Source organism: Euphorbia lathyris, chromosome 3, assembly GCF_963576675.1.
Source record: "Euphorbia lathyris chromosome 3, ddEupLath1.1, whole genome shotgun sequence".
In the NCBI taxonomy this organism is placed as follows: domain Eukaryota; kingdom Viridiplantae; phylum Streptophyta; class Magnoliopsida; order Malpighiales; family Euphorbiaceae; genus Euphorbia; species Euphorbia lathyris.
The window spans coordinates 79,744,204-79,757,464 of NC_088912.1; the positions used below are offsets into that span (position 1 = coordinate 79,744,204).

General features: G+C 36.6%; 1 protein-coding gene across 1 annotated transcript; it reads right to left on the reverse strand.

Annotated features, from left to right (window-relative positions):
- Window positions 1–7,286: 7,286 nt before the first annotated feature.
- Window positions 7,287–12,281, reverse strand: LOC136223316 (mitochondrial-processing peptidase subunit alpha-like). The gene is made up of 13 exons (XM_066011248.1): window positions 12,088–12,281; window positions 11,323–11,565; window positions 10,899–11,195; window positions 10,547–10,714; window positions 9,636–9,803; window positions 9,456–9,536; window positions 9,266–9,332; window positions 9,045–9,142; window positions 8,463–8,535; window positions 8,280–8,350; window positions 8,000–8,049; window positions 7,662–7,774; window positions 7,287–7,573 (listed from the first exon to the last, which is right to left on the reverse strand). The coding sequence occupies exons 1-13, from the start codon at window positions 12,124–12,126 to the stop codon at window positions 7,527–7,529; spliced, it is 1,515 nt and encodes a 504-aa protein (XP_065867320.1). The 5' UTR covers window positions 12,127–12,281; the 3' UTR covers window positions 7,287–7,526.
- Window positions 12,282–13,261: the final 980 nt, after the last annotated feature.

A 13,261-nucleotide genomic window follows, 5' to 3' on the forward strand; every position in this document is an offset into this window, starting at 1 on the left:
AATGATTTCAAAGAATGTCATCTTATACTTGTTTGTTTTATATGTTGAATCCATACCAACAAACAAGTAATAAGATCGAAACAGTGTGATCGATGTTGGATGTGCCATAAATAAGTGAGTCACGACATTGCTGCCCGGCACCGCTTGCATCCAATGTATGTAGTCCTTATCTATAGCAAGCCGATAAAACTGACCGATTACATCCCGACCCTCAAAGCTCTCAGTCCTGATTTTCTCCCTGTAATTATAGATATGTCTTTGTGTCGGGCAATCCTCCGGATGTTTTTCTTTGATTGCAGCAAAAATAGCACAAGGCTTAGCTTGAGCTGAACTCATTTCACGAACAAGTTTTTTGGAAGCTAGGATTAGTCCGCTCATCTGTCTGTAGCCCTGACGATATACAGCCAACTGATGACAATGATGTCCTCTATCTCTAGGAATCCCATTCACCACCCAACCGCCCAATTCAGCGATTTCCATAACCTTTATCTGGAATTTGCAACCACAGTACTTTGTTTTTGTATTCTTCCGTAGTATAACATCCATATCCATATTCTTTTTCCTTTTATAATTCTTAACACCACGAGCACATTTAACCAATATCCACTTTGACTTGCGTCCCGTCTTGTGCGACAATGTGGTTAACTCAAACCCGATCCCAATTGCCGTCTGTTTTGCCCAGTTAACAGCTTCATGATATGTTTGTTTGGGAAAAAACTGCGAGCTGTAATCTATGCCGTTTCCGTCAAATTCTTCCCACGAAACCTCCTGTAAATGATAAATAACGAACATTACATTCCAAAACGTGACATTTCTACAGCGTTTCGGTGTCTAAATCCGAAAAACATCCATAAATATGCTCGAGCGTGTGAGCATCACGCCCCACCTCATGGTGGGGCGTATGAGCATCATGCCCCACCTCATGGTGAGGCGTGTGGCTATCACGCCCCACCACATGGTGGGACGTGATACTCATACGCCCCACCATGAGGTGGGGGCGTGATGCTCACACGCCCGAGTGCCGAACCAGATTTTTTTTTTCCAATTCAAATTACAGAAATGCAAGGAAGTTAAATCGGAAAAATACCTCGAATTCGGACGTAGCATCACTCCCGTCTATTCTCGTGATAACGGATTGTCTTCCATCAAACGTGTTGTCTTTGATTCGGATGAAAATGACTTTGAGAGAGTTTGGGATGGATTCAAATTTTCAGTTTTTGTTCAAAGGGCGGTTAGGTCTTTTTTCGGGGCTGGAAGTGTGAATATGGGGCTGGGTTTAGTAACCCACTTGCTATATGGTACCTTTGTAATCGATCGAATGAATTTCTTATTAACCAAAATAATCTATTAATTCTTTAAATAAATGATCCATTGAAGTTTCTAAAATGACCTATTTATTTTGAATTTATTTTATATATTTTATTAATTTGATTCTCAATTCTAAAAAGAGACATTTTAAGGGAATTATTTCCCAACCTATCGGTGTAAGTCGCAGTAACGGGACTCTTTTTAACCATAAAGTTAAAAATAGTCTCTCTAAAGGAATTATTTCTCAATCATTACCAAATTGAAAATAATTCAGTTAAATGCCCCTTTTGGGTTTAACCCCTTCAAAAACGTGTAAATTTACTATTTATTTAATTGAGTTATTGTAATATTATGCTTCTTAAAGAACAAATTAAAACTTAATAAATCTTACTTTTGACGAGTGGTGCATTTTTGTCTCGCTTTTCACGAGCGGCGACTGCCTTTCTTCTTTGGTTGTTCTTCTTTGTTGAGATTTAGTTTGCAATAATGATTTTGGAATCTGCGTTTGATTTGAGTGTGACTTTGGCCGTGCAAAATGAATGTGGGTTAGTTATATAGGTAGAAGATGTGATTAGACAATGGTCCTGTTTGGGAATTAGCTGTTAGCTTATTACATTAGCTGTTAGCTGATTACATTAGCTGATTTGATTAGCTGTTTGTGTATACCTGTTTGGTAAAAATTAGTTGATTGATAATAGCGGTTTGTGCAAAAAGACGAATAAGGGCATTATTTTTGGCGCAGGAGAAGAGGGAGTCTATCTATTAAGGTTAAAGAAGTCCATTAATTTTAATATTGCAAAACGCTAATTGAAAAAGCTCTTAGCGTTTTCATCCCAAACCTCTCTCCACCAAACATTCCAATTAGCGGAGTAGTCAAACCTTTAAAGTTGGTCAAAACCGCTCTTTTTATCCCAAAACGCTCTTTACCAAACAGGGCGCCAATGATACCCACCTGCTTGGAATTTGACCGAATGTTTGCTTATTGATAAGAATTTTAGAGTTCCAATCATAAAGAACACTTTTGCAGAGCTTTGGAGGTTCGAATGGCATGTTTATTAAAGAGGTAAGGTTGAATCTCTTTCATTTTTATTTCTTTCACCCATTGGAAAGGGGGTGGGTTGTAAAGGGCGATCTGTGGACCTTTAAGCAGCATTTACTGATTCTTCTTAGCTTGGAAGGAGACCAAGCTCCTGATATAGTTTTCCTCGATGAAACTGAGTTTTGGGTAACTTTTACCTTCCTATTGGATTCATGTCAGAGAAGGTATGCATTATTGTGGGGAATTATCTAGATATTTTTATGGAATTCGATTCCAATAATTCTCTGTGTTCAGACGTACATATATACGTATTCGGGTCTCTCTTGATGTCGTTAAACCTTTAAACCGGAAGATGAAGATCAGGAAGGCCGGGGGAGAATATTTGTTTGATAAATTTTTAATATGAGCATGTTTCGACCTTTTGGTTCTATTGCAATAGAATTGGTCGTGTGGATAAATATTGCATATAGGTTTTTGAACTGACTAATCCTAAGAGTGTGATAATGGCGTGCGGGGTTTAGATGAGGGTTGAGTCGCGTCGGAACATGGATTCACCGCAATCAAAATTTATGCTTGATGCGCCCACCAATGGTGGTTGTTGCGCAATCATCTAGGGTTACTGATGTGAGTGTCAACCCAAACAAGCCACAAATTGCGGAAGTCGATGTTGGCATTAAGAAACCCAAGATTTAGCCTTTGTTTAGGAGTTTAGAGGTTAATAGGGTGAGAGTTAATGGATGTAATGGAAATGAAAGGGAAGTGATGGAAATAAAAGTTAAAAATTAACCTTGTTTCGGAGTTTATAGAATTTAAATGAGAGTTAAAAGTTTAACTTCATTTAGGAGTTCAAATATACAGGGGATGGAAGGTTAAATTTATTCTGCAGAGATAAAAAAAAAATTTAATGAACTTTGCATTACTCTCATTAACCCTCCGATTTGGAGGTTAAATGAACTAAACATTTAACTTCCATTAACTTTCATTTACTCTCCAAAAATAACTCTCAAACAAGATTAATGTGATATTTAATCTTCATTACTCTCATTTATCTCTATTAACTCCCTCCCAAACTAGTGCTTATGGAGCTGGTTCTGTTTAATAAATGGATAAAATCTATTGCTGATAACAACAAAGCAGATACAGTAAGACCTAATGCAACCACTAATGGGCTTGTTGTTGTTAAGGTGAAAAGAAGATGTCATGATGAAGTGGAGCAGACTGTGGGCTTTAAGGCAAATGGGCCAATAGAATGTGATTTTATGGAGGTAGGAGGTAACTCACCTAAGGATGCTTTAATAGTAGATCAAAAAAACTTGTGTTAGGTGGGCTCTAGTTGCTAGACCCGTCCATTATAATGAGTATCCTAAGCTGGAACCGTCGGGATGGGCAACCCCCAAATAGTTCAGATGTTGATGGATTTTATATATAAGTTCAGGCGTCAATTTTTATTTGATAAAAGTTAAATGTAACTGTAGTAAAATTGAAGTAATAAAACGAAAGTTTTGCTATGATGGTCTTTTTTACATTGATTCTGTTAATACTGGTGAGGGTTTGGCCCTTCTTCGAAAGTACATAAATTTTGTGCATCTTCTCGAATTTCATTGATACTGTAGTTGTTATTCAAGATTTGTCAAAGTATCGATTAACCGGTTTTTATGGTTTCTCTAAAAGTTTACATTGAAGATATGCATGCTTCTGATCATGTAACATTATTCTTATCTATCAAGCAGTGTTGTGTGAATGGTAACAAAGGTTTCGCTTTGAAAATTCATGGCTTCATGAGGAGGGATGTCGTGATAATGTTATTTCGTCTTGGAATAATGCTTCATCACCTAACCTCTTGGTGCGGCAGCAAGCTTGCGAGGAAGACCTATTTCATTGGAGAGAGGAAGTTTGTAATAATTTCATACTGAAATTGCAAAATGTGGAGAAACAATGAGGTTGCTAAAACGCAGAGCTGGTCCTAATTCTCAAGAGGAGTTTTTAGAAGCGTGTGATAAATTAGATACAATCTTTCTTCAACAAAAAGTCTTTTGGCACCAACGATGAAAACAACTTTGGTTGAGTGAATGGGACGTTAATTCAAAATTCGTTCATGCTTCGATAACCAATAGGTGCAAAAAAAAACCTTTGTCACAAGCTGGGAGATGGAGATGGAAATTGGCATGATTGGTCCACTAGTCTCGATACTCATCTTTCTCATTATTTTACTTCCCTTTTCACAACTAATGGTTCTAATGCAGTTAGTATAGTTGATGTGGAAAAACAAAAAAAAATCATAGGGTATTAATGATGAGATGATAAGCTCTTTTGTGGTGGAAGAGATTAAACATGTTGTTTTTATTATGCACCCTGACAAGAGTTCTTGCCTTGATGGCTTCAATCTGTGCTTCTACAAAAAAATATTGGGATGTTGTGGGAACTCATGTAACTTTTTCCTGTTTAGAGTGATTGAATTCGAGTGTTCTGCGTGATGTTATTCATGACATGAATTTGATTCTTATTCATTAAAAAAACAAAGCTTGAATCAGTTACTGATCTTCGCCTTATTGCTTTGTGTAATGTTATTTACAAAATTTTATCCAAATCGATAGCTAACTAGTTGAAGCGAGTTCTTGATTTAATTATCTCTCCATCCCAGAGTGCTTTTATTCTGGGCCAGTTTATCTCCAATTATGTGATTTTGGTTTTTGAGGTCAATCATTACATTAAAAAGGGCGGCCCGGTCGCATTACGCGTCCCCGCTGAGCGAGGGTCCGGGGAGGGGTCCCACCACAAGGGTGTATTGGGGGCAAGCCTTCCCTTGCCAATTTAATTGGCAAGAGGCCGCTCCTAAGACTCGAACCCGTGACCTCTGGTCACACGGAGGTCAATCATTACATTAATAAGATAAAATTGGCTTTGCTTTCGCTTAAATTGGATATGGCTAAAGCTTATGACCAAGTTGAGTGAGACTTTCTTAAACAAATTATGTGCAAATTATGTTTTTCTTATAAGTGGATTGATTTTGTCCTTCAGTGCGTGCATAGTCCAAGGTACCATATTATTAATGGGCATCACAAGATTGGAGCTATTATTCCTAAGAGGGGTCTCAAACAGTGAGATCTTATCTCCCCTTATTTAAATCCAATTTGTGCTAAGGGCCTTTCTGTGGCTCTTTATGACTTGGAAGATAAGGGTTTGATCCATGGGTGTCGTATTACTACTTCATCTCCTAGTATCATTCATTTATTTTTTTGCATATGGAAGGTATTTCTTCTTCATATACAACTCCTCTGAGTGTGCAACTATTAAAAACTCTCTCTCCAATTATGAAGCAGCTTTGGGACAGAAAGTTAATTTCTCAAAATCCTTTATCTCCTTCAGCAAGAACGGCTCTAACACAACCTACTTTTTTTAAGCAACTTCATTGGAATGTCTCTGATGGATATTCCTAGAAAATATATAGGTCCTCCTTCATTAATTGGATGGAAGAAAGCTAAGGTTTTTTCTTAACTATAAGATATAGTTTCTAAACTCACAAACAGTTGGAAGTCTCACTTCCTATCTAGAGTGGGCAAGAAGTTGCTCATTAAGTCTTTCCTTCAGGCTTTACCTTTTTATACTATGAGTTTATCCTTCTCCCGGAGCTCCTGTGTTCCAACTTGGAGAAGATGATGAAGTCGTTTTGGTGGGGAACAAAAGATAAGGAGAAAAAAAGAATTAGGTGGAAGACGTGGGACAAGTTATGTGTTCCGAAGAAATTTGGTTGCAAAAGATCTAGTTATATCTGGTTTTACAATGGTTATTGGGGATGGGAAAGATATTTCGTTATGGCCGGACCCCTAGTTATCAAATTGTGATAATCCTTTTGTGGAGCAAGTCCCTATCAATGCCAGCTCCAATGATACAGTGGTTATGCTTCACGATGAGGTGACTGACATCTAGAATCACGAGAGCCTTTTATTTCTCTTCAATGAGCGAGATAGAGCTATAATTAAGCAAATTCTTTTTTCCAAACGCAATATTAAAGACCAATGGTTCTAGGTTGATGAGAAGTTTGGGCAATATTCGGTTAAAAGTGGTTATAAATGCCTCACATCCGACCAGCGCCCTCAAATTAGTTGTCGTTCAATTTGGAATCCAGCATTCCCCCCAAAGTTAAGAAATTGTTATGGAGATCATTAATTGGGTGTCTGTCGACTAAAAAAGCTCTAGCTATCATCATGTTCCGATCGATGTTGGTTGCTAGTGGTGCTCTTATGGTGATGAAGATGTTTTCCATGCTCTTGTTGGGTGCATGAAAAGCAAGGCAAATGTGAAATTCCTAAGCTATTGGGGACATTAGTTCTCAATTTACTTGCTTCCCTTCCTTTTGGAATTTTGTTTTGAGTTCGTTCAGTCGCTCTGAAGTGGAATAGTCTCTATGTGAAAAATGTAACAACTAGCTTTGAAATAATCGATATGTGTCATCCCTTATTATGTTTAGTAATGGCGCAACATTTCTCTCCCAACGGAAGCAAACCTGAAGTGTGAATTGCTCTGCCTCTGTTCATTCGGCACAATTTGCGTCTCATTGGATTCCTCCTCTAGCAGATATTGATGCAAGGATTTTCCAAAACACAAATTCCATGTGCTACGAAATTGTTGCTTGTGACTCTGCGGATAATTCCGTTGCCTGTTGTAATGGTGACTTGAATGGTCCCCTTGATGCGCTGTTTGCAGAGGCTTTAATTCTAAGAGAAGCATTGAGTTGGGCGAAGCAAAATTGTGGTTGAATGTTCAATTCAAGTCTGATATCTCTAGTTCAGCTTTGTGCTAGCTAGCGACTCTTCTTCAAGTTCCATGTTGGGCTATGATAAGTTCCATGTTTTGCAAGTATAAAACAACATTTTTTCTACTCCCCAAGGGTATCCTCTTCCATCCTCCTCAAACCAAGCAGACATTGGAAAAAGTGAAGTGCTGAAATTAACATGTATTGTTGCTTGTTCTTATTTCTCCTTGCTGAGCAGCATAACATTAACATTGAAAAAACAAAAGAATTCAAAACTTTTTATCATGATGTAAAATCATTGACGGGATCAGACAAATCAAAAAGAATCTGATGGTTAACTCTGTTCAATGAGCCGAATTTCCCTTCATCTGTAGAAACAAAAAACTTCCCTCAGTTGTTCTTATTTCAACCTCTGCAAATGCAGCTTCATTGAAAGCTGCGGCTAACTGCCTCGTAGCTCGGAACGTTAATAACTGCCAACAAGTGAAATAATATGAACACAATTACCATATTACGATAATACTAGACAAAAAACAGAGATAGTACAAGTCTAGACATTACCATCTCCGTAAGACGCCATTGTTAGAGGTGACGAAATAATCTTCTCCGCAATCTTCATAATGTCATTTGGAGTGATTGCATCCACAACCTTCAAGAAATGCTCCACGGGCTTCCTGAAATGTAGAACAATTTTCATGTTATGCACACGCACGAAAGCAAGATGACAACATCGAGATTTAATTTAATAGGAATGGTGAACAAACTGGTAGAGCTGCGATCAAACACTCCAAAATCATTTAAAATTACAAGCATGTGAAATGTATACAATATCAGAATATCAAAGTTGCTGAATGTTTTAAGCATAGATATAGAACAAAGATGCATATGGCATATCAAACCTTTCTCCATAAGTTAAGAACTGTCTTCCCATATCTTCTGACACAATCATCTGAAAATACAATTGTAGAAAAATCTTAAGTGCCCCAACATACACAGAAATAATAAGATAAACAGTAGAAAATAGAAGTATACAATATCAATATTGCTCGGAAGTGGGAAGTTCAAATACTGTTTATCGGGAATTTTGAAATGTTACTACATCTTAGTTAGAAGTAGTGAATAGCTAAAATATGAGAAATTAACAAAAATGAGTATAGTATGGCCAGGGGAGAGACATACTCGGGATTCCAAGTTCATCAGGACTGCAGATTTTGTGGCCTCTTTTGCACGATTAATCTGTGTCTCGGAAACTGCCATCAGATTTTAAAGGAGAAGATATGAAAGAGAATTATAGAATTAATTGTTGCAGTATAATTATAAAGTAGCCTATCAAGCATAAGAACTTGAGACAGAAAAGTTAACCTTGTCCTGGTGCTGCAATTGTAAGTAATTCACTAACTGCTATCTCAACTGCTTTCGGTACGAAATCTGAGGTCTGTCACAATAAAGCATCCTCTAGCTTCATATGTTTACATATAATGACCATACTTAAACTCACAAGTTCAAGAAAATACTAGTCCAGTAATTAAATTGTAACAAAGAAAAAAATCTAAAGCAGATCAATTAGCCCTTGAATTTTCATGAATTTTGAAACCGAAGAATATATTAAAGAAAAAACACATTTTTTTTCAAGATGTGTAAAGAGATTAGCTAGGCTTGAATTTATGATCTTTAAAACTGAAGAATATATTAAAAAAGAAAAACATTATTTTTCTAGATGTGTATAGATTTCATGCCTATTCAAGGCAAAAACTCGCATCTCTTCCGTACCGTGTTAAGCCTACTAAACCAAACTCCAAGAATATAGGAATAGGAAACAATGCAGTTTTCGTAGCAAGACAAGTATTCAAGTGAATTGCAATTCCTAGCTAGAAAGCAATCAACCAAAAGCAAGTAAACAAAAGTATAGACCACACACTACAGTAATGGGACAGTTGGGCTTACAGTGCTAGCATAGACGCCAAATAATCCAGTATTATTGAAGATGCTGTTAAATGCAGAAAAAGCTTGCAGCTGTTGATACTCGTTCAAGACTCTGAGATCTGTGTTCAAGCGCATTCAAAAGAATTAACATAGGGGGAAAAGAGTGGCACATAAATTATACAACAAAACAATGCAGTTTGAGAAATCAAAGAGCAACAAACTGAAATATGGTTGCAACTTACAAAGTCGTGAGTGCATCCCTTTTCCAGGGCCTCCTGCAGAGAATGAGCCACCACCTCCCATAAGCATCTGCAGTATAATTTACCAAACTTGATTTACTCATAAAGTGAGAAAATCTAACCATTAAAGAGAAGTGCATGTAGAGAGAGGGGAAGGAGGAGAAAGAGATAAAGAGTCACAATCAATATAAACCTGAAGAACAGTAACAATTATAGCTTCTTTCTCGTTATGCCAGCCCCCGGGAATTTCAAAAGCAAGAGCAACATGCGTCATCTAGCCTCGCAACGTGCAACACATTGTAAGTAAAAATTATTTAAGTAGTCGATAACAAATATAGAAGGATAGCTTCAGTGAATAATAATAAATATGCACCGGTGAATCAGCTTGGCGGCGATAGTCCCCACCAACATACACAGATTTTGGCTCTTCAGCACGTTGCACACCTGGAAGATCAGAAAGCAGTGGCTCTGCAACTGATACAAGCTCATCCAATTCAACACCAGAAGCTGCAAGAACCATCCGAGGAGCAGTGTAATGTTCCTGTGGTTCAACAAAAATATCATTTAGCTAAATCAACAGCAAAGTAGAATTAAGAGAGAAAATAATAATAAGAATAAAAGTAATAAGAGATCTATGTTGCAAGAGAACGGAAACCAAATCAGACGCTAGGAAACGATAAAAAAAAAAAAAGGGCGGCCCGGTCGCACTACGCGTCCCCGCTGAGCAAGGGTCCGGGGAGGGGTCCCACCACAAGGGTGTACTTGGGGCAAGCCTTCACCTGCCAATTTATTTGGCAAGAGGCCGCTCCTAAGACTAGAACCCGTGACCTCTTGGTCACACGACAACAACGTTTACTGTTGAGACGCTAGGAACGATATTTGTATAAAAATATAGGAATAGGAAACATGTAAATAATAAAATATACAGAGTTATATTTATAAATTAAAACAATTATTTGTAATGTTTTTATACATATAAAGTAAGAAAAGTTATAAGTACTTTGATTTTGAAAGCTTCAAGAAAATGATCCATAAAAAAATCTTGATTTAATGCAACATGATTGGCACATGATGAACTGATTAGCAATGTGTCATCTCATTCTAAAAACACATTGTATTTTAAGAAGCGGGTTTCCATTTTCCTAAATTAGTGGAAAGTGACTTGAAAGTAAAGTTTCGGTTTCCAAGAGTTTCAAAAACCAAAACGTGAAAACTCTTTAAAACAAGGTTTCGTGCAACATAGTAATAGACAATAATATAGATCCAACAGTTTCTTCTTCTTACATGTACAAATTCCTCCAAAAGAGAGCCATCTAATCTGTTAAGGGATGATTCAGGGGCCAAAAGAGGATTTGCTAATGCACCACTATAACCAGCAGAATGGATCGCCTCCAGAAGTAGGCCCTGGGGATTATTAGAGAGTTGTGCAAGCTCATCTTTCAACTTTTTGAGCTGCACAAACGTAGAAATAACTATTAAAAAATAAAGAAATTACACAAACCATGAAAATATATATTAGAATCTAACAACCACCAGATGTACCCTATTAAGAACCTTAGAATTTCAAAAGGCCAGGAATGTTAAGATCACATATTTTACTTTCAGCAGAAAAAAATATAGGACAAACAAACAATACCTCTTCATTGACTTCCCAATCCAAGAAGACAGGATTTCTAACAGAGTCAATGAGCAATTCTACCATTTCAGGAACATGGGTTCTAAGAGCATCAAAGGTGTATGCCATTTGTTCCCGGGATGCTGTTGCTGCTACACTACCCCCAATTGCCTCTACTTCTCGAACTATGCGCAAATGGCTTCTGTTCCTAGTGCTCTTGAATGCCATTCTTTCAAGCAAGTGTGTGGCTCCACATGTCAAAGGTGTCTCATAGATAGAACCACAATCAACATACAAACCTATGGAGGCTGCAGGGCTCTAAAAGAACAACAAAGATATACTTTAATTAGGATAAGAAAAAAAAATATTATAACAAACTTAGAGTGAATGTTAATGCTTCAAATGAATACATAATAGAAATCTTGTAATATTTAAAAAAACATACCGGTGATGCTTCTGAGACAATCTTCACACCATTAGCAAGAGTTTTTGATTTGATTTTGCTTGGTTCAACATAATCTGGAAGTGAAGGTGGGAGGGAAACACCTCCTAATGGGGTGCTCAAGGGAGACAGAGAACTGGATTGCTCACCAGTCAGCCAGCTAAAGAACCCTGGTGATGATGTAGTAGAAGCAACTGCTGCGCTTGAGGTCGCATATCTGGTGGCCCCCAGATTGGCAGCATTTCTCTATAAAGGTATAGTTAATCCCATCAGAAAGGAGACACTTTTTGGTCAATCAAACTTATAAACCAAGAACTCTATTTATTCTGTAACAAAATTGAACCTAAAGAGCAAATTATTATCAAGGTGCAATCCTTTTTAACAAAATGAGAAGAAAACAAGAAATCAACAATGAATAAGCAATTGATCAGTTCTCCATTCAGACCTACTGGAAGATGGGAATAAGAAAACAGCAACCTTATGCAAAGAAAAAGATTCACAAATACAAAAGCAACCCCAACAAAATGAACCCTGAATATATCATCTATTTTCAGGATACCAAAAACACAAGCGAAAAACGGAGTCGGATCTAGCATATGCTCACAGAACACTCCATTGAGCTAATCAAATAAAAGAATTGATTTTGGCTTTGATTAGAGTAAGATAGATATTACTCGTCACAACAAATGCAAACAAATAAAAAGTTCTTCCATGATCCTAAATTTTCTCGCGAACCAAACAAAAATAATTAGGGTTCCAAGTACTGACCTTGAGACCTCGAAGTCGTGATGCTGCCGTTCTGTACATATTCACGTAAAATTTATTGTAAGATGCCTGAAAATTTGAATTTTTTGAAGGCTGCGGCTTCTTGTTGAATGAGGTAGATTAGAGAAGGAAGGAAGGTGACTGGGTACGCAGAAGAAGGCAAAAGCAGAACAAAACCAGTTTTCTGGGACGGGGGAAATGTTTCCTGTGGAATGCAGTGTAGACTAATCAAGTGAGATCTGACGCTTGATCTTGCCGTGTCAGCATGTAAAGGTATGGACATCTTGCAGCTGACAATTTTCGTTTGAATAAAGTCTCGAATTAACCCTTAGAGTTTGTATGAAGTGTCAATTTAGTACTAATCAAATTAGTCATATATTATAATATATTTTTAATATTCAAACTTTACCATTTTTAAATTTTTATATCTAAAATCTATTTTTATAATTAACCGTAGAATATTTTAGCATAGCATTACTTTATACACCAGTACAGAATATCAATGTACTAATACACTTTGTAATCATGAATATTTTACGAAGTTTATTCTCTATTTCTTTTAAATATTTTTTCAAATCATTATATGACAAAAATAAATTTCGAATATATTTCATTTATAAAGAGAACGTATCCAATTTTGGATAAGAATTAATTGAATTTAAAATTTTAATTCTACTAAATTATTATTTTAAAATTTTTTGCTAATGAAATAATTATATTAAGTGATAATATATGAAAAAAATAAATAGATGTCAAAACCGCACTAACAAATAAAATCTCTAAACATCTCTGGAAATAGGAGTATGGATCACGAACAATTTATTCTGGTAGAAACTCCTCGAAATAGAGACAAAAAAATCCCATTAAACCCTCCAAAATAATATTAGTGCATTGATATTCTGCACTGACACATAAAATAATGTGTCGACATCAAAACGTTTTGCGACTGCGCAGAATGTAATAGTTTTTAAGTATAAAAATAGAATTTAGGTATAAAAATATATAGATAATAAAGTTCGTGTATAAAAAATCATACTTCATGGTTAATTTAATTAATTTGATTGTGATGAATTTCTTAGCCTAGTGGTTGAGAGCTTACCTATGTCTTGGGAGGTCATGGGTTCGAATCACATCCGGATCTGGTGGAGATTTTTCTTTCTTCTTTAATTAATGTAAA

Coding starts and splice junctions, on each gene's coding strand:
- LOC136223316 (XM_066011248.1), bottom strand. CDS start 12,126: ATGTACAGAACGGCAGCATCACGACTTCGAGGTCTCAAG. Junction 7,775..7,999: donor TTCTTAACTTATGGAGAAAG/GTTTGATATGCC, acceptor TCTACATTTCAG/GAAGCCCGTGGAGCATTTCT. Junction 7,574..7,661: donor AATGGCGTCTTACGGAGATG/GTAATGTCTAGA, acceptor ACTTGTTGGCAG/TTATTAACGTTCCGAGCTAC.